Here is a 26,991-nt window from a genome sequence, read left to right as displayed (position 1 = left end):
TCTAAATTCTTTTTCTAGTCTTATGGCTGTGAACATGTGATGGGATGCTTAACTTTCCTTTAATCACAGAAAATAAATTACAACTTTCTTGTCTCCGAGCAGCTGATAAAGTGATTGTTAAATTCATCTGATTAGCCTTCACTTGCAGAGAACTTTTAGGAAGTACAATTTGTTTAGGTAAAATTAACAGTTACCCCATACCAGTATACCATACCATACCAGCCTGCACAAATACATATAGTGTTTTGCCATTAAGGAGGAAATCTCTAATATTAAACTAGGTCACACTTAAGAGCAAGTGTTCAATGTTCAAATCATAATGGTTTTGCATGAATTTTATGTAAAGACTGTGTGTTCGGAGTTGGTTAAGTTTCTCTAGACTGAAGTTTCTTTTTGAAAGCAGTGATTTAGAAAGAAGTGTTAAGCAAGATCTCGGAGTGGTAAAAATATTGCTGCAGAGCAATTTTAATAATAAATGTTTATTTTTTTATGGTTGACCATATAAATACTATTCCCATTACACACTAATTTTGAATTCTGTTATCTTGGGAAATGGGAATGAGAAAGAACTTGGGATTGGTGTACAGTTAAGGCAAGAAAGGCAGTGGAAATGCTCCCTGCTTTCTTGCTTCATACTCTTCTATACATACTGAACAAAGGAGTAGTCATGTGCATTTGGGCCAAAAGGCATTTCATTTTTGTCTGACCCCTCATTTCATTTACCAGAAAGTTACCCGAAAGGGGCGGGGTGTTTTTAGTTTCATTTGGAAGAGATTCGGCCCATTGGCTACAATGGGGAACTTTAAAGGCTCAATCTTCAGCCATTTTAAGGCCTATCTGCATAAAACCTACTTCTGTTGTAGACTCTATTTACAACTGCAGGCCTGCAAAGTTTCAAAACAATTCACCAATCTACTGATTTTTAAAGAATTATTTTAAGTTTAAAGCATAACATTTTTAAAAATAAGACAAACCGCAAGAGAGAGTTCTGGGAATTGTAGTCACTGGTTTTATCCATTCTCAGCTAATCAGGGCACAGACACCACCAGGTTTTTTATTGGCTAAGAGACACACAATGAGAGAAAACCTTCACCTCCCATCATGTTCCAAGAGGAACTTTCAATGGCCACCTTATTTATTTATTTATTGCATTTATATACCGTCGCTCTCAGCCCTCAGGCGACTTGGGACGGTTTATGCTAGTGCCACTGGGAAAGCGAGTTCTAAGGACCCTCTCTGGAGGAGGAGCAAACTTTCCAAGAAAAAAATGGAGGAGGCTTCTTCTGCTGGGGAGAGAAAAAGACACCACAGACCCCCCTGCCTAGGGTATTTTGTGGACTCAACTCTTTCCAAAAATATTGTCTCTCTGAATTCATTTCACTGGTCTTTTCACCTCTCTTTCTGTTTTCAAAAATTATATGAAAACCTCCCTCCAAAAACTACAAATGTTTTCGTTATTTGGGCCCAACTCTACAAAGGAGTGCCCACCCAGTGGCTAATTTTCTGTGGCTAAACACAAGTAGAGGTAAAAAAAAAGAAAAGAAAAAAGGAAAGGGTCCAGAAGCAAAGGCTGAAGTCTAAATTTTGGTTTTACTGTGAAATTTCACATGCAGTTATTCCATGTATATATCCCCCCCCCCAATCCAATAACCCTTTTATAAAATTTTATAGGCTTCTTTGTTTTTATAGACTTTGTTGTTCTCAAGTGTTAAATGTGAAGATAATGTAAAGAATACAGTAAATCAGCAAATAATTTTAAAAGTTGCCACACAATTTAAATATATTTTTAAAACTTTCGGAAGCCAACATAATTGTCAAAATCCATTACAATAACACAAAAATATCTGACCTGAGGGGTGGAAAGCTAAACAATTATTATCAAAAGAATGAGCTTCATCCTATGGCATTAGCTTGTACAATTGTGAAATCCAATGCAACTATACTGGTATGTATTTACAGTACATGAAACATGCACCAGATTTTAGGCAATATCTTGTTTTATTATATGCAAAGCATGCAAACTCTCATACCTTTGCTTCAATGCGCAACCTCCGTCCATCAACAATGAATGGCTCCTTGGTAAATTCATCATATGTATATTGCCATTCACATGTTAACTGTCCAAATGTACCTCTTGTCACAAACAATACACCACTAAACAAAAATGCAAAAAAAATATTTAAATATTACACATAGAAATGCAATAATGTAATTATTTTTAAATGGTCTTTAGGTCATCCTCAATATTTTCTCAACTTAACTAAGAGCTTCAAACTACTCTTTGTCCAAGGGCCCCTTGTGCACTAAATCAACTATGTTTGCACATCTATATACAGTACATGTGCTTTTAAATTAAACCAGTCAGCTTGAAAAACTGCTCCCTATTTACCAGATGTAAAAATCAACATACAAAGAGATCAGTTTGCATATAAATAATTCTGGAGAAAAATATGGAAAAGAAATGTCAACAGCAATATACGTTAGGCGATCAGGCATTTTGGTTCAGTACAGATCATTATTACATAATTTGTTCATCAATATATCATGGAATTTTAATTACTTCAGTTAGGACACCTACATATTTAGAATTCTGCACTCTTTAAGTGAATAAATAAGGGTTTTATTGATGTAAAATCTTACGCTTCTTAGACTCTTATACCTACAAAATAGCTATTAACAAAACTATTACAAGCATATCCTGTTGTGCATTACGTATTAGTCAGTTTGTTAGCTCTGTAATGGAACTGCCCAATTATAATTCTCACAGACATAAGTCTACTTATCAAGACGTAAGACCCCAACATGCGGCCAAGTTCATTGGTTCATTTGGTAATTAAAAGTGAAGGAAGAAAAATAGCTCGTACAAATTTGCCAGAAAAAAGGGGAACCTTACCTTTTTGTTAACATTAGCAAATCTGTATTATTAACCATTGCATGTGCAAAATATCTTAGTTTTCCAAATCTTCCATTTTCAATGTTCTAAAAGAAGAAGATAGTATAGAGTTCTGTAAATTATACTTTGAAGAATAGATAAAATTTTAGTAGTTATTATTTTCATTTTCATGTAAGCTCTTATAAAATTGAATGTATTCATCTTGAAGACATTTAACATCTACTGCCACTAAGTAGCACTATCTCACTCAACTAATTTTACACTACAGGTTGAGAATACCTTATCTAAAATGCTTGGGACCTCAAATGTTGGATTTCAGATTTATTTGGATTTTGGAGTACTTGTGTTTGCATATACAGACAAATGAGACATCTTGAAGATGAGACCAAATCTAAACACAGAATTCATTTATATTTCATATACATCTAAGATCAGAGCTTTCCAAATATTTCATGTCAGTGACACACTTTTTAGATATGCATCATTTTGTGATGCAGTAATTCAGTTTTATTAGCAAACTAGAAGTTAAACCAATTTCTTAGAAGAAATGCAGATGCATACAAAAAAATGATAATAATGAAATGTATGGGATACTACATATCTCATGAAGACCTTTCAATTCTATTTTTAAAACCATATGATTTATTGCTTATTTTATATAGACTCAAAGGTTTCTCATTGCATTTGTTTGCCTACAAACTGCAGCCGACAAACTAACAAGTTGCAACAGAATTTGGAAAACTCTGCTTTAAGTAATGTCATTTTTTTTTTTAGAATTGTGCACATGAAACAAATTTGTGTCTACTGAACCACCAGAAAGCAAAAGTGCCAGTATCTCAGCCACCCATATGGACAATTTGGGATTTTGGGTTATTTCAGAATTCTGGACAAGGGATAGCCAACCTACAACATAGCATATTGATGTTTTAAATCACATATTTAAAAATCATTATTAAAAATATGTATCACATCATCCCATAAAACACTTAGACTTTCTGAAATACTGACTGAAGAGTTTTTATATAAAGAAGAAAGAATAATACTGGGGTCAACTTTGAAAAGTGTACAGTCCTGAAAGCGTCAGGCTGTTTTCAGATTGTTATGATTTTAGAAAGATGCAGCTTTTCAAAAAAGCGAAGACCATTTTTACATGAATTCTCTCAGCCATTACTTCTTGTGGACTTGACAAAGAATTTATATGATGGAATTACCTTTTAATATCTCAGTGTCGACTATAGGGTTTTTGTCAAGCTGACCAATTATTGATACATATAACACAGGGTGGGTCAACCACACTCACCAGCAATTAAGAACAAACAGAATGAATTGACATCCCATTGTAATTTAATAGGGAGGTGTGTGTGTGTGTCCAACATGCTGACACATTTTCTTACTATGCATTAATCCTAATCAAGAAACCCAAGGACAACTTGAACATTTTCTCTCTCCCCACCCCCTCAATAAGTAATTCAATTCAGTATTCAAATCACATCGTCTAGGGCTAGAGGCCAATACTTATCACTGATGTGTTCACATTCTATACAAAACCGAACACACAGGCTAAAACGTTTTAATATTTCTCTTTCAACATGAAGCTATCAAAGAGTTGCCCTGTAGGATCTAGCAAATTCTTACAGAGGATACCTCTCTAGGAATTTCTAGATCCTCCTGAGTGACTCACTGGTATACTGAGGCTAGAAATTGGGTAATTTAATGGTGTTCGGTTGAAATTGCACCTGCAATTTCAAGTAACTACAGTATAGCTGGGACAATACCCCATATATTTTTATCATACATATACTTTAGGTGAACAGGCCATATTTAATAAAAATAATTAGATTAAGTGCAGTAACTGAGGAAATAATGTACAAAATGTTATTTTCTATTACAACTTTCTACATATAATGCATAATAAATAGGAGGCACTAAATGTATTTATTGTGTATCCCTCAATTCCACGACATATCCAATGTGAGTGTGTGTGTGCATATGTATGCAATGTTTTGCTAAATGTTCATTTTGGTATTTATAGGCCCCCAAGCAGTTTTACAATGTTCTAAAATGCACACATTTTCTTATCATATTACAGAAAAGCAAAATGTAGAAATATTTCACTGTGGGAGAAAAGTTAAATAAGGTCTGCATGTCTCATTCAGAATGAGAGAAAAAAATATTAAGAACAGGACATTAAAATGATAATGAAAGACAGTTGAAAAGTATCAAAGAAAGTGTATCTAGAGCCCATCTAAAACATCAACATAAAATACTATGCTTGTCTAGAAAGGAAGCTTCCTAAATGAAGAGTCACTGCTGAAAAATCCTTGTCTCCAGTGCTCAATAATCTCATATTTTTGGGTAGGTCTATACAAGCAAGGTCTCAAGCAAAGACTGGGGGTGCTATTCAAACTGCAAGCATTCCTTCAAATAGCTGGTCCCAAACAGTTTAGGTCAGGCATGTTAAACCTTTTTACATCTGAACGCTCGCCCAGCAAGGGTAAAAAATACACATGCAAATATAGGCAGTCCCCAAGTTACAAACATCTGACTTAAATACAATTCCTACTTAAGAACATGTGTGCATGTGTGTGGTCGTGGAGGAGCTCGGTGGGTTTGGGAGTGGACGTGCCAACCAACAGCACGCTCCAGGTCTTTTGCAGTATTTGAAAATGTTTAAGCATTTACATGCACAGGTAAAAATAAATGAACATCAATCCAATTTGCATTAAAAGTAGAATTCCATGCAGATTTTATTTGGTTAGTTTTGGTTAGAATGGTGTGCGTTAAAGCCACTGTGATGTTTTTTTTACTATCTGTAGCCTCATTAGAAAGATTTAATCTCACTTCCTGTCTGTGAGAGAACAAGACGTGAGAGAAAATCAACCCCAAAGAAAGGAACTCCTGCAAGAATAATCATAGGAAAAAGCGGTCTCCACTGAAGCTTTATATCCAATTCTTGTTTCCACAACAAGCCAAAATGTTCAAAATCCAATTGTCACAGGAACAGAAAGTGAGGTGAAATCTTCTGAACATGTGTACAGACAGCAAAACAAATGTTACAGGGGTGTTAACCCTTTCCTATGCTTTGTAAAACTAAAAACATTTATTTGCTGGAGTTACACTTTAAAAATATATCTGTTCCAACTTACATACAAATTCAACTTGAGAACAGACCTACAAAATCTATCTTGTTCGTAACCTAGGGACTGTCTGTATCATAGAAAGGATAGAAGGAAATATGGGGAAAAAGAAACCCAACACTGAGCTGGGGAAGGGGATGACCGAAGGAGAATAGCAAAAACAATATACTATATATATAATATATAGTATACAGCTACAGCAAAACAACACAAGTCAGAGTAAAAAGCAAGGTGTGTTGAACACAATGGCATGATCCGATTCTAAAACAAAAGATCAAGAATTCTCAGTAGACCAACAACTTGAAATTACTGTGGTGATGGTGTGAGGTGGAAGTGAACTTCACTCATCCAGCTTCATGGAAAGGACAGGTTGCATATCATTTTTTGTAGTTCTCTGAGTGGTCATCTACAAACTCATACAAATGGAATTATCTGTGCCTGTGGAGTGAATATGCAAGATTTTTGGAGGTAACCCTACACCTACCAGCACTACAATACAGCACAATTCCCAACTAAACATAGTTCCATAGACACTGGGGTGTACGAATAGGTTGGGCATACCTGCTTGAATGTGGCCATGATTAAGCCATGACTCTATGGACTAATAAACTCTCAGCATGGTGAAAGAAACCAAAGAGAGATAATGCGAGGATCGAATTGAGAAAAGAAATTATGCCTGTAGTGGACGTATTCCAAGATGCACTGTAGTAGGAGCCATGTATCTGAGAAGTACCAAAACAGTCCTTGACAACATGTGAGTGTGCCAACACTGTAAAGTGGTACAAAGTAGGGTTCAAACCATTTCATTTGGAACATAAGACTGATGCTTATAAACTTCACCTGATGATGTGGTGCCCAGGAGGACTTCTTCAAGTTGACAACAAAGCCCAATGAAGTGAGGAGATTGGAAGAGTAGGTGATATTGTTGAGACATTCTGGTCTTGAACCCACAGGCTGCCAACCATTTATGTTGAGAATACAAGTATACCCTTCTGTCTGAGTCATGAAGCAACAACAGCTGTACTTTGTGAGGACATAAAGAGCCATAGACAAGCCAAAGAATGCTGAAATGCTATGCTTTTCCATCCACAGCAAATGACAGGAGTCACCTGTGTGAAGGACAAATCCCTATACGACAATAAGCACTGTGAGATTAGGTGTCACAATTTTTCTCTCTGTAACAGAACAACTGAGGTTTGGGTAGAATGTAGGCAACAACATCCCTGAGGCCCACAATCAGTTGAAGACCATCATCTTTCTTGATCACAATAAATACTGGAAGAAGAAACCACAATCCATCAATGCAGTCTGGATGGGTTCGATGCCACTTTTCCTGAGCAGAGGGGAAGCTTCATCAAGTAACGTATTGGAAAGGGGAGTAATGTGACATATCTCATTTGGAGGGTATTCTTCAAATTCTAGGGTATACCCCTTCCACACAGTATTGAGGATCTAGGAATTGGTAGTAATCACAGTCCAGGCATTATAGAAATGTGCCAGTCTGTTGCATGAATGACACGGAAGTCAAAGACACCTATTGTCTTGGTTGACACCCTTTTCTTGAAAGAAGTACTGATCTGAGTCTTGTTCCTTTTTGGAAGATGCAGCTAGGAATGGGAGCATTGTAAGGCATTGAACTCTTAAGACCTCTGTATATTACAACAGAGCTTGTTCCATCGAAAGCAATGCCTGCATGGTTATTGAGATCTCCATCTTTTGAGTGAGCTCCAATTTCTCATCAGTCTTCTGGTTGAACAAGCCTTATAATTGCAAAACATGTCTTCAATGATTGCTTGAGCTTGTATCAACAAATCTTAGCTAAGCATGGCTCCTGACAGCCACCAAACCCGCAAGAACCTGGATGAGCAATCTGCGACATAGCAGCCAATTCTGGCACTGCTAATAGCCATTATGAGAAAAAAAATATTTATTTTTCAGATGGTTAATAAAGCAGTGAAGAAACTCAGTGAAGGCTCAAGATGAAGGGTGGGCACTCTTGGTTTAAGTGAAATTTAAGTAGGTTTAAATTTGATCATGAAACAAATTGATCTGGGAACCTGATATAAAATATCTTTCTGCCAGCAAAGACTTTTTTATTTACACAGGCTTTTAATAGCTGGCTGTAGCAGGAAGATCTTTTAGCGGGTTGTGCTGTATTATAATATTTTGCTATGTCTTAAATGGTTTTGAAACTGCTTTATATTAGTGCTTTTAATGTTTTTTTTAATATTTTAAAAACTGTTCTAAGATGTACCTAGTTTTAATCTAAGTTATAAAATGTGTTAGGTCCTATCCCAAGATCAAAGTGGGATATAAATAAAATAAACATTTAAAATGTGTTATATAACTTAATGTCCTGACTCCTACAAGCAATCAAGACAACTAGTACTGCACTAATTCAAAATTTTCAATGATATTTAAAGGGAACACCAAGTATAGTGCACTACAATAATCTTGCTTAGATTTAAGGAGGCAACATATGAATTTAAGCCAATCCACTCCATCTTTGACAATACTGCCTGTGTCGAGCACTGAGTATCCTGAAACAGTGAACAAGGGGAGTGCAATATTGGTAGGTTACATACCTGTGACCATGTACCTTTGAGTGGTGGTCTGTGAATTCACACACGTGGAGTGCCTGCACCTGCACAGGCTCTAACGGAAAAGTTCCCAAGTTCAAACTTCCAAGTTTTGGCAGTAACCCTCCCCGCTGCCCCAGCGGGCATAAAGGTGGCCCATGCACCACGCTCCGCAGTTCCTATGCCGCAAAGTAGTAAGGAAGGGGGAGGTTTGCAGCAGGGAGGCAGGGCAGGTTTGTGTGAATTCACAGAGCACCACTCGAAGAAACATGGTCACAAGTATATAACCTACCATTTTTCTTCATGGTCTCTGTGAATGCACACATGTGGAGACTAGCAAGCTAAGGTTCTGGAAGACAGGAAAGCAAACCGACACGATATGAGGACCAAACATGGTTTATTGTGCAACAAAAAGTAACACGTGGCAAGCACAGAAATGCACATGTAATAACAAAACACGACTTATTAAAGTCGTGTTTAACAGGGTATGGAACAGGGTAAATTCACAAACATATGACGTGCCAAAAAGAACCGTTATTCAAGCATGGTAAGCAGAGGTTACACAATATCCCAAAAACGCGGTCATTGGGGAAAAAACCCAGTTGGAGTTGGAGCAACAAGATATATGGCTTAAAGAACAACCTTGAGTCCGAGAGGGCACAAGGTTATCATGGAGAAAAAACAGTAGCACAACAGTAGTTTAGGCCCCAACCAGACCCCACCATCTGGTAAGTACGTTTTTGTGGAAAGAACAACAGCCAGGGTATAGGTATTCATAGACACAGTAAAATTTCGTCAGCGAGGCGCAGTGGTACAGCAGTAAAGAACTCAACACCCCGAGAAAAAACACACATATAACAAACATCGTAGAGGCATGCTAAGCAGAGAGCCCCCAGGCTGATAAGTGTCAGAGGGCACATGGAGAGCACAGATCTACCAAAAGCAGTGTCCCTACATGAGCGAAGATCAAGGCGATAATGAGACACAAAAGTCATCAGGTTTGACCAGATGGCTGCCTTGCAGATCGAGTCCAATGGGACACCCTTCAAGAAAGCTGTGGTGGCGGCCATGTCCCTCGTTGACCAAGGGTGGATTGACAGAGGGAGAGATTGATGGGCAAGTTCATAACAAAGTCCTATTATAGAAGCAATCCAATGGGACAGCCTTTGGGACAAAACTGGGAGTCCGAACTTGTCCGGGGAATATGACACAAACAGTTTCGGGGTCTTACGGGACAACCAAGTCCTATTCCTATAGAAAAGAAGAGCTCGACGAACATCGAGCAAGTGAAGTGGGGAAGATGGGTGCTGAAAGAAAGAAGGGAGAACAGTCTCCTAATTGATGTGGAAAGATGAAACCACCTTTGGTAGAAAGGTGATGTCAGTCCGTAGCATCGCTCGGTCAGCATGGAAAAGCAGGTAGAATTCGTCGACCCGGAGAGTGGCCAATTCTGATGGGCATCGGGCCGACGTGATTGCCACAAGGAAAGCGACTTTCCAAGAGAGCAGCCAAAGATCTGAGGTTTGAACGGCGGGCCAGCCAGAGGTTTGAATGGCGGGCCGGCTAGCTGCAAGAGGACCAGGTCGAGGTTCCAACCGGGGGTAGGTGGATGGACTGGGGAATGAAGATTGGTATATCCCCTCAAAAAGGTCTTTATCTGATGATTTTGAAACAGAGAAGGATTGCCCAGCCTTTGGAGGTACCATGAGATTGCATCAAGGTACGACTTCAAGGAGGAGTGGCTCAGGTTCTGGTCTGAGAGAGACAGGGGGAAATCAAGGATCAACGGTATCAAGGGTGACATCACAGGTTCATCTCAATCTCAAAAGAAGGCTTGAAGACGAGCCAAGCAATAAGAATAAGCCTTAGAGGTTGACGGTTTATGGGCCGCCTTCAGAATAGACTGGACCTCAGGATGAAGAATGGCTAAAAGGCTATCCTCCAAGCTGTGCGATGGAGGGAGGAAACATCCGGATGAAACGGGAGACCACCGTCTTTCGACAGAAAGTTTGGTTGAGGAGGAAGGGTAATCAACTGACCTTGAGAGAGGTAGAGCAGAGTTGGATACCAGATCTGTCTGGGCCATGTGAGCGCGATCAGGATGCAATTTGCGTGCACAGCCTGTATCTTCTCGATCACCCCGAGGATAAGAGGGATCGGTGGGTATTGGAAGCTTGCTGACCAGTCGAGGAGAAACGCATCTCCGTGACACTCCGTGGTCGCCTCCAAGGGAAGGCGGGCTCTGAAGAGAGGTAGTTGGGCATTGGACGGTGAGGCAATGAGTTCGACCGTCGGTCAACCCTACAGGTCGAAGAGGAGCTGCAATTCTTCGGGATCAAGCATCCACTTGTGGGAGGTCAATGTCATGCGGCCGATTCATCTGCATGACTGTTGAGGGAGCCCGACAGGTGATGGGCAGAGAGGGACACCGAATGCTGGAGGCACCAGTTCTATAGGGTCAGAGAAAGTCTGAGGAGTTTTCTGGAGCCCATGCTGCTCTGTTTGTTTATGTAGTACATGACAACCGTGTTGTCTGTCAAGACGTAGACAGTTCTGTGGGCCACTAGAGGAAGGAATACCCTGAGCGCCTTAAAAATGGCCAAGAGCTTGAGGTAATTTATGTGATATAGCCTCTCTTGAGGAGATCAGAGGTCCTGTATTGAAAGATCTCTTTGTGGCTTCCCCAGGCGAACATGGACGAGTCAGTCGTCAGGGTGATTGGAGGCTGTTTGGGATGGAAAGGGATCCTAACACACACGTTTCTGCGATGGATCCACCATGACAATGTTTGTCGGAATGAGGCTGGTATCGAGAGTATTTGTCGAGGAACCATATTTGAGGTGGTCAAATCTTGAGCCTTGAGAAGGGGGTTACCATCACCGTCAACACCATATGTCCAAGCAGAACCTGGACCTGGCAGCGACGACTGACATACATTTTGTGAAAGTCCTTGGAGCCGTCACCAGGCCGAATGGAAGAACTTTTAAGGATAAGGTCTGGGCCTGAACTTGAAGGAGTGGAAGCGCCTGTGAGGTGGGAGGATTGCTATGTGAAAGTAGGCATCCTGTAGGTCAATGGGCGCAAAAAAGTCACCTTGGTGGAGAAGGGGGGAGAATCGACGATATTGTCACTATTCTGAACTTTCTCAAGTGGATGAAGAAATTGAGCAGCCTGACGTCTAGAATCGGTCGGAGGGAACTGTCCGGTTTTGATACCGTGAAATATTTGGAAAAGAAAGCTTGCCCATCGAGTCGAGACGGAGACCTTTGAATTGTCCCTTTTGAGAGCAAAGTGTCCACCTCAGCGAGAATCTCTGGGTCAGTATAAACGACCTGACCCGTTGGAGGAAGCTCTTCGAACTCCAACGCATAGCCTTCTTCGACAACCTTTAAGACCCATGCATCTGAGCGAATGGATCACCAATTGTTGATAAACTGGGCAAGATAGTCCCCAAACTATTCGTTGGCAACAGTTGGCATTATGGAGAATGGAAGAGGAGGTGGAGGTTCGAGTGGAATGGTGGTGGCAACAGAAATAACGGAGATGGAGACGGTATCGTCGATGGGACCGTCAAATCCACCATCTGGACTGGTTGTTGGAAGAAGGTTGCCGGGACTGAGACCTCTGCAGTTGCTGAGGCCTCCATTGATGCTGATGACTCTGAGGCTGTTGAAGAGGAAGACAGTGCAGAGTCTGTCTGCAAGACAGTCCATTATATTGCTTCTGGCGATAATTATACCACCGGGTCCTCTGGGCCTGGGATTGGTTCTCTATGCCATACTTGGTGGCTAGCACCTTATAATCTTGATTGGATGTCAGCTTGTTGTCCATACCAGTGTTAAACAGACCAAGGGCAGCGAATGGAAGGTTCTCAATGACCTGTCTTGAGGACGTGGATAGACCCGAAGACCAAAGCCATGCATGTCTGCGAATGGCAATCCCATGAGCAATCATCTTGCCAGCCGTGTTTCCGGTATGCTTAGCCATCTGTATCTGATGGTGAGCCAAGGAGCTCACTTCTTGGGAAAGCGCGGAGAGGACAAAACTGTCTTCATTGGACAGCTTGGCAAGAAAAGGCTGGGCCTTTTCCCATAAAATCTGTTGATATGCCCCCATACATGCCCCGTAGTTAGATATTCTAGCAAGGAGGAGTGCCCCTGAGTAAAGCTTCCTCCCGACAGCATCAAAGCGTTTTCCTTCATGGTCCGAAGGAGTATTGGACTATCTTCCCAAGGATTGGGCAGACTTCATCACCACAGAATTCGAGTCGGGATGGTGCTTTAACCACTCGAGTCCTTCATCGGTATGGTACCAGACATTGATCCACTATGAGGTTGGTGGTATCAAGGACGGAGTCTTCCAGGACGCCTGGATAACTTCCAGAAGATATGGTAGGAAGGGAAGAGTAGCTGGTAGAGCCTCCGCTTGGACCCTTTTAAACACCAGGTCGGTGATGGTCTTCGAGGTCTATTTGATCTCAAGGCCCAAAGTCTCAGCCATCTGGACCATTTGGTTAGCAAACGCTCTGACATTGTCTGTCGGGGAAGGCAGATCAGCCTTGCAGACATCACGGATTGGTGACTGGTCAAGCCTCAAGGAGATAAAAAGAGTCGGAATGGACAGAGCCCTAGATGTCCTTGTCCTGTTCCTCATCCTCTGATTGGTGTGGAGAGGAGGAAGACTGGGCCAGCGGAAGAGGCAAAGGTCTAGCCACTGATGCCGGAGATGGGGCCAGAGGAGTGCGCTTCGGCATTGAGGCCTGGGCTGCTCTCTGTGTATGCTTTGGGAAGGCAGATATCCATGCCACTCTAAACAGTTACACTCCTCTGTAAGACATTATATAAGGGGGGGGGGGGAGGTCATGTTATTTTAGCAAAATTATAATGTGAATACCTAGAACATCAGTGGGCCACCTGAGCATAGGAACTGGCTGAGGATGTCTGCACTGCTAGAACTCAGGTGAAGCCCAAATCCTGGTGCAGGATTCAGGCTTTCCCATAAGTTGTTTTAACTCAGGGTGCAGACACATTCAGCAGCTTTCTCCAGATTAAACCGGATCTACACTGAATAGTGATAGTAGACGATATCTAAATCGAGACAGAACAGAGTTTCCATTTTCTATCACGGAGATTTCTTGAACTCCGGTAAAAGCCGATGACTATTCTTATTGGTTTTTTTCTAGCAAATTTACAGACTAACAATAACTTGGAGTACTGAATGATTCCATTTTATATAATCCACTTGAATCACTGTGCAAGAATTAGAATAGCCAGAAATTCTGCTCCCAGGTCAAATCAGCTCTATAATTTTAGTTGAAACAGAGGGTTAGAGCACAAAGGCCTACACACTATTTCACTTTTCATATGACAATATATTTGAAGGAAATAAAATAAAATAAACAACCTAAAACATATGCTGTTGAGAATGAAAGGATGTAATATATATATATATATATATATATATATATATACACACATACACACACACACACACACACACACACACACACATGTAACCATAAATGATTTTGAAAAAACAACAACTAGATTTTATATGACAACTTTCAGAGTCAAAAATAGAAGATTAATGAATGATGGTGTCACTTGAACAGAACAGATCAATATTTTCTGATATAGATTCATTTATTGTTGTTACAGAAGTCTCAGACAGTATTTTTAATACCTAAAAAAATCCAGAACTTAATGACATCAACAAACACAGCTTACAAGACAACAATTAACATTTATTCATATCTTAAGAGCATTTAAAAATATACAAAATTAAAATAATGTAAATGGAAAATACGCTATTTAAGAACAGTTATATGGAATTTTAATTAAAAAGGCCACTGTCACAAATTTACGGTCTATTTAAAACGTCAGTTTACTAATGGTCAAATATATTCTATTTATACAAAACATTTTTCACATTTGTGCTCAAACTTAATTAGTGCATACTTTTAAAAACACAAGCCTACATTTAAGACACAAGTTTACAACAGTTACTGGCATTTGTGCTTTTTGTGATCTACATATTAGTAGCAGTACTAGTCAACTGTTGATAATTCAGTATAGAAAGCATGTATTTATTCTAATTGATCATCATCACTATCACTAAAATGACACATAGTCCATTTTCTGCAGGCCTGTCTTTTCTGAAAGCATGATAAAAGAAGAAAAAGTAGAAGTGTTAGTTGAAGCTAGAAAGTTTAGTTTAGTTTTTCAAATATGCAAAAAAAGGAAAGAAAATGAAAGATGAGATGCAACTATCAGTAGACAGAAAAACGGTGATTCCTCCAAGTATATTGTTATATTATATCATATAGAAAAACAAAACTCAAGCTTATTCTTTGAATAAATTTATGCAAGTCTTGAAACTTCTTCTTTAAAAAATATACATTCATATTATAAACATATAAAGGACAGACAGAATTGAATCCTAGCCATAATAAATAAATCTATTCTACTATATCTGTTTGAGATTGTATTACAGTCTAAGGTATAAAACAGAAAATTTGTTTAAAAAGAGAGAGGATCTGATTCATATCAGATAGGTACAAATTTGCCTAGATATTTATTTCCTTGCAGCACACTGTTAAGTAACTTGGGGACAAACAAATTCTGAACATAAATTCTTGGATTAACCAGAAATTCTGGATATATACGTAGTACCAACAGGATACTGATATCAAAACTGAAATTTGTAAATAAACATCAGTCTTCTGTTTTAAGTGCTTGACAATTTTTATGTACTGAAATTGAGGCAGTTAAGAAATCTGGGGGGGGGGGGGGGCGGCAGGGACAGGAAAATTATGCATGTGTACTAAACATACAGTTTTCTTTTAAAAAATAAAGTTTATTGGATTTCAGAATACACCTATGACACAAACTACTTCTTCTGGCACTCGTTTTACTTTACCCTTTATACTTTATTCAGGATTCTGAGATTCTACAAAAAAACTAAGAATAGTAATTTGTTTCAAATTCATGAGTTGTTAAATCTTTTTACACTGAAAATGCATTTCTTTTCAAGAGATGACACACTGGTTGTATTTTCTCTAGAAAGAACTCTGTATCTCTTGAGTGTTCAGGCCTATATGACAGGACCCTCTGAAAGGACTGATCATTTGTCCTACAGAAAAGGGGAACCAAATAGGTGGGTTGCTTTGATCTTTCCTTCACTTTCCTCTTGTAGCACTAAACACTTTCCAAAAGCCGTAATTGATAGCTTTACCAGGCCTACAGGGATGGATTTGGGATGCACAAGGGGATGCAGCGAGTGCTTTTCCCAATTCCATTAAAATGCACTATTTTTCCAATGGGCATCTAAGCACTGGGAGCCCTCCCCAACAGTCATTTCTCCAGCTGTGAAGAATACTGCTAAAACATTATTTCCAACTTATCAAAGAAAGAGGAAAAATAGCAACAAAACACTCTGATGTTATTACAAAATTTCTTTCCTGTGTCATACTCAGAATATATACTGCATTTGAAATATTCAGCAGGTAAAACAAATAATTAGAAATAATATTATAACTCAATGGACATTCAGAGAATCTGCTCCCCAAATAAAAGGATGGATTAATACAATCCATGCTCAAGTAGAAACCAAACACAGAATAAACTATCTCCTGGAATTTTTCTTTCTTTGAATAGGTAAGACTCCAGTTCTTAGCAGAACAAATGGTACCAAGCACTAGCTAGTATTCAAAGAAGTATAGAATTTATAACATATAAGATAAATGCACTTAAAATAAAAATTTAAATCAGCAATGGCTAAACTATGATCCATTTTCTTTTTTAAAAAGGATTTGGTCTGGATATCCTTCAAGATCTTTTATTTTTGTAGCTTCTGTTCTTACTAAGGCACACGGTATTATTATAAAGCTAAGGTTTTATGAAAGATTGCAGTACAAATTTTGTTGTTACTTTTTAAGACCACTTTAAAAAAATCTGTTTTTCTGCCTGCACGATTTTTTTGTGTCTATGTCTTTAAAAATTGCTTTTAAGGAACGATGAAAAACAATCTTTCACCTTAAACATTAATAATCTATCTCCAAGTACCATAAAAATAGCACTCAACCTTAAAAATTCACCAAAAGATTAAGAATACCTTTAAAACATGTTTTTCAGAATAAAACATGCAAATTCAGCTATTCAACTGAATAGCAATAAACAAAACTGATTTGTGGGCTATGTTTTCATATGTTGTAGTGCATTGGCAGAATGCATTCACAGTTCTATGCATAAACCCAGAGTGCCACTCATGTATGAAAGGAAACAGAACAAATGAATCTACATGCACAGTGGAGAAAAAAGGATGAACCAGGAAAGTGAATCATCTTTGAACAACTGCATAATATTTGATAGAGTTCCATCTAACAAATCTCTATTTTTAAAAGTCTGAATCTACAAATAATTTTACAACCCAATAACATTTTTAGCTTGGTAACTGAAGTGAAGATTATTAACTATATCTGAACAATGTAACTTAAGAGAGAAGTTACCATTCACTAAATATTAAAATACCATTCACAGAATGCTAAATTTGAATGAATTCCTCTAAATAATAAATGAATAAATATATGTCAAAAAGTTACTGATAAATTTTCCTCTCTTCGTGTTTATTATATATATAAAGTAGAACATGTAAAATTTCATATAATATCTTGAGGATTAACTTTCTTCACCTGTAACATCTGACTTCCAGTGCCATCTCTTAATCGATAGGGCCGAATAACTCCATCCTCACTGAAGAAGCGGGGAGGACGCAGGCTTGTGATATCATCAGATGCATGTGTTGCTCTGAAAAGAAGAGTTAAACAATATCATATTACTGAATATTTTAAAAATACAAGCTTCTAAAACAGAGGGTGCACCTATACTGTGAAATCAATTCAGTTTGAGACCGTTTAAACTGGTATGGCTCAATGCTACGGAATGATGGGAGTTGTAGTTTGGTAAGGTACCAGAACTCTTTGGCATAGAAGGCTAAAGACCTTGTAAAACTACAAGTCCCATGATTCCATAGCATTGAGCCATATCATTTAAAACGGTCTCAAACTGAATTAATTATATAGTGCAGATGGACCGAGAGTTAAACATAGAAAATAAGTTAAAACATCTTTAAAATTATTTTCTTTTGTCTAATGTCTAGCACTATCTAAATAACTTTTTTAACATTGCAAATTGATATAATTCTAAATTTAAAGTAAATGAAGTGATTCTATATTAGTGAGGATTATTTAAAAATGTTACCTACTACAATATTAAACTACTACTATTGTAAACAGCAGTTTTGCAGCCTGAAATGTGCATTTTGTACTCTTGTAAGTTGAGGAGAAAAAAAGATAAATATCTGAACTGAAAACTAGAAATATTCTTGCAGAAAAAAAGTTGGACTTATTTTTACTATAAAGTAAGTGACACTTCAATAGGACTAACTTAATTTCAAGCAACTTTTGATTTCCTGCTATATACTTAGAACTAGCAACTTTCTTTTTTAAAGAGAAAGCAGCAACAACCACCCTCAAACTCATTTGACAATGAAACTCAGCTCTTACATCCGCACACCATTTTCTTCACCAAAATCACTTTGCTAATAACTGCAGTAAATGAAACTTTGAGGGGAACAGTAGTACTAGTGGGATTTTTTGGGAGGTTGAGAAGTTGGATTATAGGAAATGTTTGGTATCAGCATTAAAAATAATTCCTACAGATGGTGTTTTAACATGCAATGTTGGTGATGAATGCATTTTTACCTTTTAATTCCCTGAAAAGTGCTGCTTGCCATATCTATTATTCCTCCGGTGGGTCTTGCCACTGCTCCTACTAAACCTTTTCCAACGCCTTTGAAGAAGCCTGCTGCTCCTTCTTTCTGAGCACCTGACAGGACAAAATAGTATATTTTAAATAAATTGCACTAAATTAAAATAATATTATTATTTTCAAGATCTAATTAACTGAACTGAAAGTCCTTTGGTAAACTTTTTCAGATTGAAAGGAATCTTTGGGTGAGGAGACACCTGGAATGAAAGAGACTCCTAAATTTATCAAGGAGAAATCTTATACAGCAGCAACAGGAATTAAAATAAATACTCTATGAGTGTTGCTTCTTATCTGTACTCTCCCCTCCCAAAATAATATCAGTGATCATATGCATCTCTTAGAAAGTAACAGTTTTATGATTAAACAATACACTAAGAATTCAATGTAGGTGGAACATACCTCTTATTGGTTTTGTCACTATTCCTGTTATTCCACTAACAAAACCCTGTAAGAAACAAGAACATAAATATCATATCAATTTTATTTGCATTGCTTACATCTATTTAATACGGCATTTTATGTAAATGAAAGAAAACACAATATGCAAATAAAAACTATTATAGTTTGTAAATATATCTGATATGACTCAGACCCAGTATATTATATGCCATTCTAAAATTTCAAGTACTACATATAGTGTCTTACAGATACTAGGCCTTTTCCTCCACGAGTAAGGCCCTCTTTAATACCACTAGGTTGCCTATTCATGACTTCTCGCCGTTTCTGTTGATAATCTTCATCCATAGTTATGGCCGCCACTCCTTTAGCCATAGCACCAGTTATTCTTGATGCAGCACCAGCTAATCCACCTAGTAGTATAAAAGATTACATGATAAATATTCATATGTTTACATACTAAAGTAAATAAAACTTTGATTTATGTTTTATTAAAATCACTGCTTACCAACAGCACCACCAACTAAGGCTTTAAGTCCTAGTGCCATTCCCTCAACAAACTCTTCTGGACCTTGGATTGCTCCCTAGAGAGAAGAAAGGAAAACAGCAAGATGTGAAAAAAAAATCTCATTCACAACAGCAGAAATGCCCAAATTTCTTTTAGAAAAATAATCTGATTTTTAATGGATAGGAAGAATAGTACACCAAGGATAGATACTGACAAATATGAAGAACAAAAATGTATACTACCAACCTAACTCTTCTTTCCTAACATTTCAATGTGCAGATGATTTGAGGAAAAGAACGCTTTTTAAAAACTTTTAAGCTTCCTTTCTAAGTTCTCTACTCTGAGTTTGGAAAATCAAAAAAGAGAAAGTAATTAATAGAGGAGACCACAAATAAAAAGTGAAAGAATACAGCAAAATTCTGTTCTGCTAATGATCAGAATGACATATTCTCTAGTAAATATTTGCACGCATGTAACTATTACTCTGAATGAAAACTTAATAGTGCACTCACATGATAAGGTTCATAGAAGAAGGCCTCAACTCCTTCTGACAAATCTCGTATGAATCCAAATGGATTGCCCAAAACATCCAGTCCAAGAATAAGAACATACATTTGTTTTATAGCCTAAAATGAAAATAATTTTACAAACATACAATGTGAATTTAAAACCACAGACACATACAAATTCTATGAATCTATCCACAATAGAAGGGTTTAGATGCATTTGAGGACAACCTGAGGGCTCACAAGAACAGTACAAAACATGACAAATAATAATAATAATAATAATAATATAAATAATAATAATATAATGAAATAATGAATAATGAAATTCCCTTCCTTTCTGTACTACAAATTGATATATGTGTGCATTTAATATGGAAACTATTGGTGATAGACTTAAGGGTTTATAGGTCTCAACCACACCAATATCTATGATTCTGTAGTTATTCTTAAGCAATATAATTTATTGAATACGCCTTAAAAATAAAAAAGTTACCCATTCATATCCTCTATTGTTGCAATTAATGCAGATGTGGGCATGATGTCAATACAAAGCCTATCTCAAGGGAATGCCAGAAATGTCATGATATACATTATAGACACACCCTCAAGTACAGCTGAGAAAAAAATATAAAAATGTTAACATTTTTGCTAGGTATGGAAAGGTCTATTATCACCTATTCAATTTTTATTTGAGTAGTGCAAAACCACATGAATTTATACAGAAACAAACAGTAAGTAGAGAAATTAAAGCCACACTGAAATCTCCTTCCTTCCTGTTCTCCTACAAATTGATATCTGTGTGCATTCAATATTGGAAACTAGTAGCGATAGAATGAAGATTCTATATTTTTAAAAGGAAGCAGCTGATTCTTCTACTTGACTGGGGGAAAAGCTCTTGATTATGACTTCATGTGGAATAAACTTCCCTGAGCCAATACATACAGCCATCTCCCCCTCCACAAGGAATCTTGGAAGCAATGCCACATCTTGATTTTTGTATCAATACCATGGGGCATGGTGTCCCAGATTAAAAGGAAATACTTCCAGGCTGCTAAGGAGAGTCTACTTCTGCTTGAAGTGACAGTAAAGCTTTTATTTCTGCTGGATTTTTTAAGTAATTCTAAAAAAGGAAAGTTCTTTATTTGTTACAGATTTTGTTGTGCTACAAAGATAAATGTAATGGGGGCATTTTCACTTCATCCCCATTCTCTAAAATGCCTGAGCTAAACTGTTTGGTCCAGTATTAAGGCTTTTTGTAATGAGAGTGAAAAGTTTCCCACCCCTGTGTTCTGGGAAATGAGGTCAGTGCACCATGTTGTTCTGAATATAAATAAAGCAGAACAGTGGTTCTTACACAGATCTCTTGACATTGTGCAGGGGTTCTCTGGGTTCCATTTTTCTTTTTTTATCTCAAGAAGCAGGGATCATGTGATCTGCCAGCCTAAAACATGGCTATACAATGGCAAACTTAAATATGAATGTAGGAGAGGACTAACTCAATGTGTTGGGGCTATAATACAGAGATCTGTGAGAAGTTAAATAATGGAGAAAACAACACTGACTGAAAGTAGAGGTGAAGTAAGAGGAAACTTTCTACATTCCAACACAAAGATGCCTAAAGAGTTTGGTGTGGAATGGTCATCCTGGCTGGATATGAGCTAACCACAGACTGTCTTGATTGAAATGTGGCTCTTTCATTGCTGAAATAGTGTATCCTGTACTAAAAAGCTTCCAGTCTAGAGACACAGAACTCGAAGCGATATTGTGGAGCAGGTACTATGTTTCTTTCTGCTATTTATTTATTTATCGTTTTAGGAGCAAACCAAACAGTTGTATTGTATTAAAACACACACACACAGTTTGATACCTTGGCATTCTATTAAATGTCCTTTGACCTGTAGCTGGCCACTTGGAGTGCCTCTAGTGTTGCTATAAGAAGGTCCTCCATTGTGCATGTGCATTGTGCTCAGACTGCATTGTAATAGGTAATCTGTGGTTTGCTCTTCTCCACACTCGCATGTCATGGACTCCACTTTGTAGCCCCATCTTGTGGTGCCAGAGCTCAGTACTTCCAGTCTAGAGACACAGAAGTCGAGCTATATTGTGGAGCAGGTACTATGTTTCTTTCTGCTGCTTGTTGGCTCATGAGTGAACGCGTTACATTCTACCACCATCTGGTGGTTTGAGTTTGAAATGCCTTCATACTTCAAGGCTCATGCTGTATATGCTGAGCAGAAGGCTCAGTAAATAGTAGTCAGACAATATTGTCATTTGGCTGTATGGAAGAAAGTAGAAGTTTTGTGCCTGTTTGCAACTCCCTCTGGTATAGCTTTACATGCTTTTTTGGTCAGATTTTTCTTTTCACATTCTGGGATTCACAATGCACAGAGACCACTCTGCTAGTTTTGTAGTTTGGGGAAGGCTTGTGCATGAAGTGTATGTTTCTTAAATGCTTTCTATCTGTTCCTGCAGGCTTTGCACCCGAATGTTTAGCTGACAATGCCATTGAAGCCAACATGAGAAGGTGAAAAGGGAAAGTACAAGTAAATAAGATCCTATTTTTTTTAGGATGGGGGGGGGGGGAGGATGACTCAAGATGGCACCAAGGTAAGAGATGCACTCTACAGCTGTGTTTTTAAGAAACCAGACTTCTTTGAGAAATGACAACAGTATAATGGACTCAGAATGTATGTGTTTGGGTGACAGGGTCTCAAAATCAGTTGCAGAGCTGTACTGGATAATGTTGAGAATCAACAAATCCACTGCATTATCTGTTCAAGAATGGTACAAGTGAGCTAATCTGTTGCAAAAATAAGGCTTGCTTCAGTAGGCCAAAAGCATGAAATACCTACAAGAAGAATCTATTTATCGTTTCAACCAGAGAAGGAGTACTTCCCGTATTTTACTGAGATGTATACTTTCAAGTTAAAGAAGCCTGAAATGATGCATTTGAGAACTGTTGCTAAATTCAATTGCAAAAAAATGTCAGGGGGTGAGATGAGAACCATGACTGTTGTATTCATGAAGTGCTCCATACTACTGAATTCCTACTACACTCAGGTTCTTCTTGTAAAATCATCATAGGAATGTTGTTGGCTATGTATGATCAGAATATGCAACTTGACAGACCAGTGTCAGCTACTACAGTTTCTTATTATGTTCTTTGCACAGAATTTAACATTGAAATATATTTTATCCTAAACTCCTAAACTCAACTGTAAGAGCCTGGAATTGATTTGCTGAGTCAAGCAATCTTAAGCTCAATGCAGTCTTTAAACACAGACACAGACACAGACACAGACACACACATATAGATCAGAATTAATATTTGTGAAAAGGAAAAACTTTTCCTATAAAATTGTTTCCAACATTTCTTTCAGTAGCTATAGCTGTGCATCTAAAACCAAACAATAAAAATGTGAACAAGTTGCGTGAGATATTTTACATAATGAAAAGATACTATAATATTGGAATCAATGTAATTTAGATTTCTTTTCCTCTATTTCTTTTAGTCATACACTATTGTTCAAATTACTACATCTTGTGTCTAATCATCTATTAAGCTATGAACTCATAGACATTTATACTAAATAGCCAGCACGGTGTAATGTTTTGTGTGCCGGACTTGGTTCTATGAGGGATCAAAATTTCAATCTCTGCTCAGCCAAGGAAATATATTTAATAACCTTGGCCAAGTTGCACTTTCACAGTCTTAAAAGACAGCAAATGGCAAACTTCCCCCAACAAAACCTTGCTAAGAAAACTCCATGATAGCCTGAAGATCGCCCTGTTGGATATGACTTGAAGACACATGACAGCAATAACAAATGAATACTAACCTGCTTTGAATAATGCATAATAACTGCCCACTGCAGTTGCTCTGTAGTACAGAAGTGGTAGTTGAGCTCAAAGAATGCCAACCTATGATAATGAAATAACATAAATAAAGGCAATATAATAGATAAACTTCAAGTAATATTCGAAAGTAAAGTAAACCCAGTCAATACATTGTACATACTTAAGGACAACATCCTGAACATCTGTGAGTGTTGCTCCAATACTCTTTAACAACAGATTTACAGACTGAACTGGAATCAGCTCCTTACGTTTTTCTTCCTTGTTGCTATCTTCTCCCCCAGTGCTGAGTGAAAAACTTAAATGTAACTGAAAGAAAATAAAATTGAAAAGATGGAGAACCTCCACAGTATTTTAAGTAGCATCCTGGTAATTTTATTGGTGGTTATTGTTCAGTCACTTTCACTTATTTTTAATCCTATCAATTTATTTTAAAAGTGAATAAATCTGAGAGACAATAATGTGTGGTGGTTTGAGAACTGGACTACAACTCTGGACACATGGGTCTGAATCCCTGCTCAGCCAAGACAATCCACTAAATGACTCTAAGCAAGTCTCACACTCTGAGCCCCAGAGGAAAGAAACCGCAAACTCCCTCTGAAGAAACCTTGAAACGAAGGCACACAACAATAAACCTGGCAATCAGCACATTGCCCTGCTCTGCTGGTGACTTATTTGGACTATAAGTAGCAGAATCATGTACTGCTCTGCAGTATGGGTTCTCTATTTATCATTTATACTCTCATCAGCTTGTGCCACAAATGACTAATGTAACGAATTGCTAAACAGCAATGTAAAATGAACAGGTTTCTTACCTCTAACTGTATTTCTTCAAATGGTCTTCTGTGAATTCACACAATTGGGTATTCTTTCACATACACAGAGCATTGTTTGGAACCTTCTAGAATCACTAGGCAGAAAGGTTTTGGCAGTAACCCAGCCCACCATCCTGAGGATATATAACGCCCAGTTGACATCGAACCTCCTTAGTTCCTAGGCTGCAGCTATGGACCATTGTGAAATCTGAGGTGGCATGACCCTGTGTGCGGAAAATGGGCGGGACTGTATGAATTCACAGAAGACTACTCGAAGAAATACAATTACAAGTAAGCAACCAGTCCTTCTTCATGCCCTCTGTGAATCACACAATTGGGTGACTAGCAAGCACCCCTGACAGATGGCCATCCAGCCTCTGTTTAAAAGCTTCCAAAGAAGGAGCCTCCATCACACGCCGGGGCAGAGAGTTCCACTGCTGAACGGCTCTCACAGTCAGGAAGGTCTTCCTCATGTTCAGATGGAATCTCCTCTCTTGTAGTTTGAAGCCATTGTTCCTTGTCCTAATCTCCATGGAAGCAGTAAACAAGCTTGCTCTCTCTTCTCTGAGGCTTCCTCTCACATATTTATACATGGCTATCATATCTCCTCTCAGCCTTCTCTTCTTCAGGCTAAACATGCTCAGCTCCTTAAGCCGCTCCTCATAGGGCTTGTTCTCCAGACCCTTGATCATTTTAGTCGCCCTCCTCTGGACACATTCCAGCTTGTCAGTATCTCTCTTGAATTGTGGTGGCCAGAATTGGACACAAAATTCCAGGTGTGGTCCGTCTCGCGGTTTAACCTATTACGCCACCACAGCTCTATAACTGGAGGTGAAGAAGAGGTTTGGAGGATCGCTCCCATAGGGGGTAAAGAATTGAACTTGATGACATAGCTGAATTCGATTGTATTGAGTACTCAGCAATTGCCAGTGATGTTTTACCAGGCAGGAACGAATCTGCTCATAAGTGAGGGGTCAAAACGGTGTATTGGATTGGCAGCATTAGTGGTGTTACAGTGGAAGAAATGTCTCTTTCTGTCAAGTGTGAGTTAGTCCTTACAACACTGCCGGTCAGCTGACCTCGAGCGTTGGCAATATCTTTGAGTTGGACCAGGCTGCCTTTCTTGGGTAGAAGGCTACTGGCAAAAGGAAGGATGACTATTGGACTTCTGAAAGGGAGGCGCTGAATGACTCTGGGCATGTTGGGAGCTGTGCCATTGGCCTTGAAAGTAAGGGTAGGACTGATTTAATCCGATACTTCCTCGCTGACAACCTCATCTTCTGATTATTCTTCAATTCTGAATTTGTAGACTCATTAAAAAGCCCCGCTTTGTTGAATAGTCGATTCTCAATTACTGTTCTTGATGCCAACAACCAACTGGAAGAATGAAACCAAGCATGGCACCAAATCACAACAGCATGTGCCATCATTTTCCTACTGTGTTGGCAGTATGCTTAGAGAGTTGAACATGGTGATGAATGAGTAATAGGGCTTCCAACCTGAAGGTAGAAAGGGCTGTTTTCACCTCATCATTTAAACGATTGAAGAAGGGAGTGACAGAGTTCCATAAATGTTTTTGATAATTTGATAAAAGCACCATAAATGGAAAAACATGCTATCAGGGCCACCCTAGAATAGACCTTTTTGCCAGTGATGTCCATCTTATTTCCCTCTTTATCATCTGGAGCCATGTGCAAATGTTGGCTCGGTCTTAACTGAACTTCACTTACTATGATGGAATTGGACTTCAGATGGTTTGACAGTCAGATGGTTTGACAGTCAGGGATTCATCGACACAGTATCGGTATCAAGTTTCTATCTTTTGGGATGTAGGAGACACCAACAGTGGGTCACACCAGGATGACTTGTATCAAGTATGTGGAAAAGGAAAGGTATGCTGGCGAAGAAGCGGCCCATTTGGCATCACAAAATAGCATGTCACCAACCAGCTGTGGCGATTGTTTAACTTCAAGGTCCAAGGCTGTGGCCATACACAACACTTGGTCTGTAAACTGTCTCAAGTCATCAGTCGGGGATGGGATGTTGATATTTGAGATCCTCGGTTCCAAGGATGTGTCCAGGAAGCAGTACCCCAAAGAGGCAAAGAAATCAACCTCCAACTGGGGGGAGTGGGGGGGGGGAAGAAACATAGTCATCATCTAGAAAATCATCATCTACCGAGTGGATTGACCTCGCAGGAGAATCATACCCACTGGAGGTGTATAAGGACCCCTGTCTAGGAGGGGAAGTTGGAGGTCTCACTAGTCTATATTCACCTTGGTGGTGTGGCAAGACCATTTGGAGCCCTTTTGGACTAGACATGTACCGGTTCAACCAGCCCAGTGCTGTAGTGAGGTGAAACTTCTTTAATCTGTCCCTCTAATGTGAGGATTGGTGGTTCTGAATCTTGGCCTGCCCCCTGGGTCTCTGGTACAGTTGCTGTCAGAATTAGTGGTTCATTATGACGAGCCT

General features: G+C 38.6%; 1 protein-coding gene across 2 annotated transcripts in view; it reads right to left on the bottom strand.

Moving 5' to 3' along the window:
- The window catches only part of VPS13A (vacuolar protein sorting 13 homolog A), a 155,730-nt gene that overhangs the window by 4,358 nt on the left and 124,381 nt on the right, over window positions 1-26,991 (bottom strand). The window contains exons 61-70 of one of the 2 annotated variants that reach the window (XM_060762166.2): window positions 23,868-24,013; window positions 23,689-23,770; window positions 19,853-19,966; window positions 19,341-19,416; window positions 19,082-19,245; window positions 18,836-18,881; window positions 18,370-18,493; window positions 17,299-17,413; window positions 2,894-2,979; window positions 2,031-2,154 (exon numbers count right to left, since the gene is read on the bottom strand). In XM_060762166.2, the coding sequence (XP_060618149.2) occupies window positions 2,031-2,154; window positions 2,894-2,979; window positions 17,299-17,413; window positions 18,370-18,493; window positions 18,836-18,881; window positions 19,082-19,245; window positions 19,341-19,416; window positions 19,853-19,966; window positions 23,689-23,770; window positions 23,868-24,013 (1,077 nt within the window). Of the gene's footprint in view, window positions 1-2,030; window positions 2,155-2,893; window positions 2,980-14,433; window positions 14,764-17,298; window positions 17,414-18,369; window positions 18,494-18,835; window positions 18,882-19,081; window positions 19,246-19,340; window positions 19,417-19,852; window positions 19,967-23,688; window positions 23,771-23,867; window positions 24,014-26,991 lie in introns of those variants that run through there. The other variant, XM_060762167.2, reaches the window with a different exon arrangement.

The sequence above is a fragment of the Anolis sagrei genome, chromosome 2 (assembly GCF_037176765.1).
Source record: "Anolis sagrei isolate rAnoSag1 chromosome 2, rAnoSag1.mat, whole genome shotgun sequence".
Classification (NCBI taxonomy): domain Eukaryota; kingdom Metazoa; phylum Chordata; class Lepidosauria; order Squamata; family Dactyloidae; genus Anolis; species Anolis sagrei.
The sequence above is the reverse complement of the archived record's forward strand: the minus strand, read 5'-3'. Positions and strand labels throughout refer to the sequence as shown.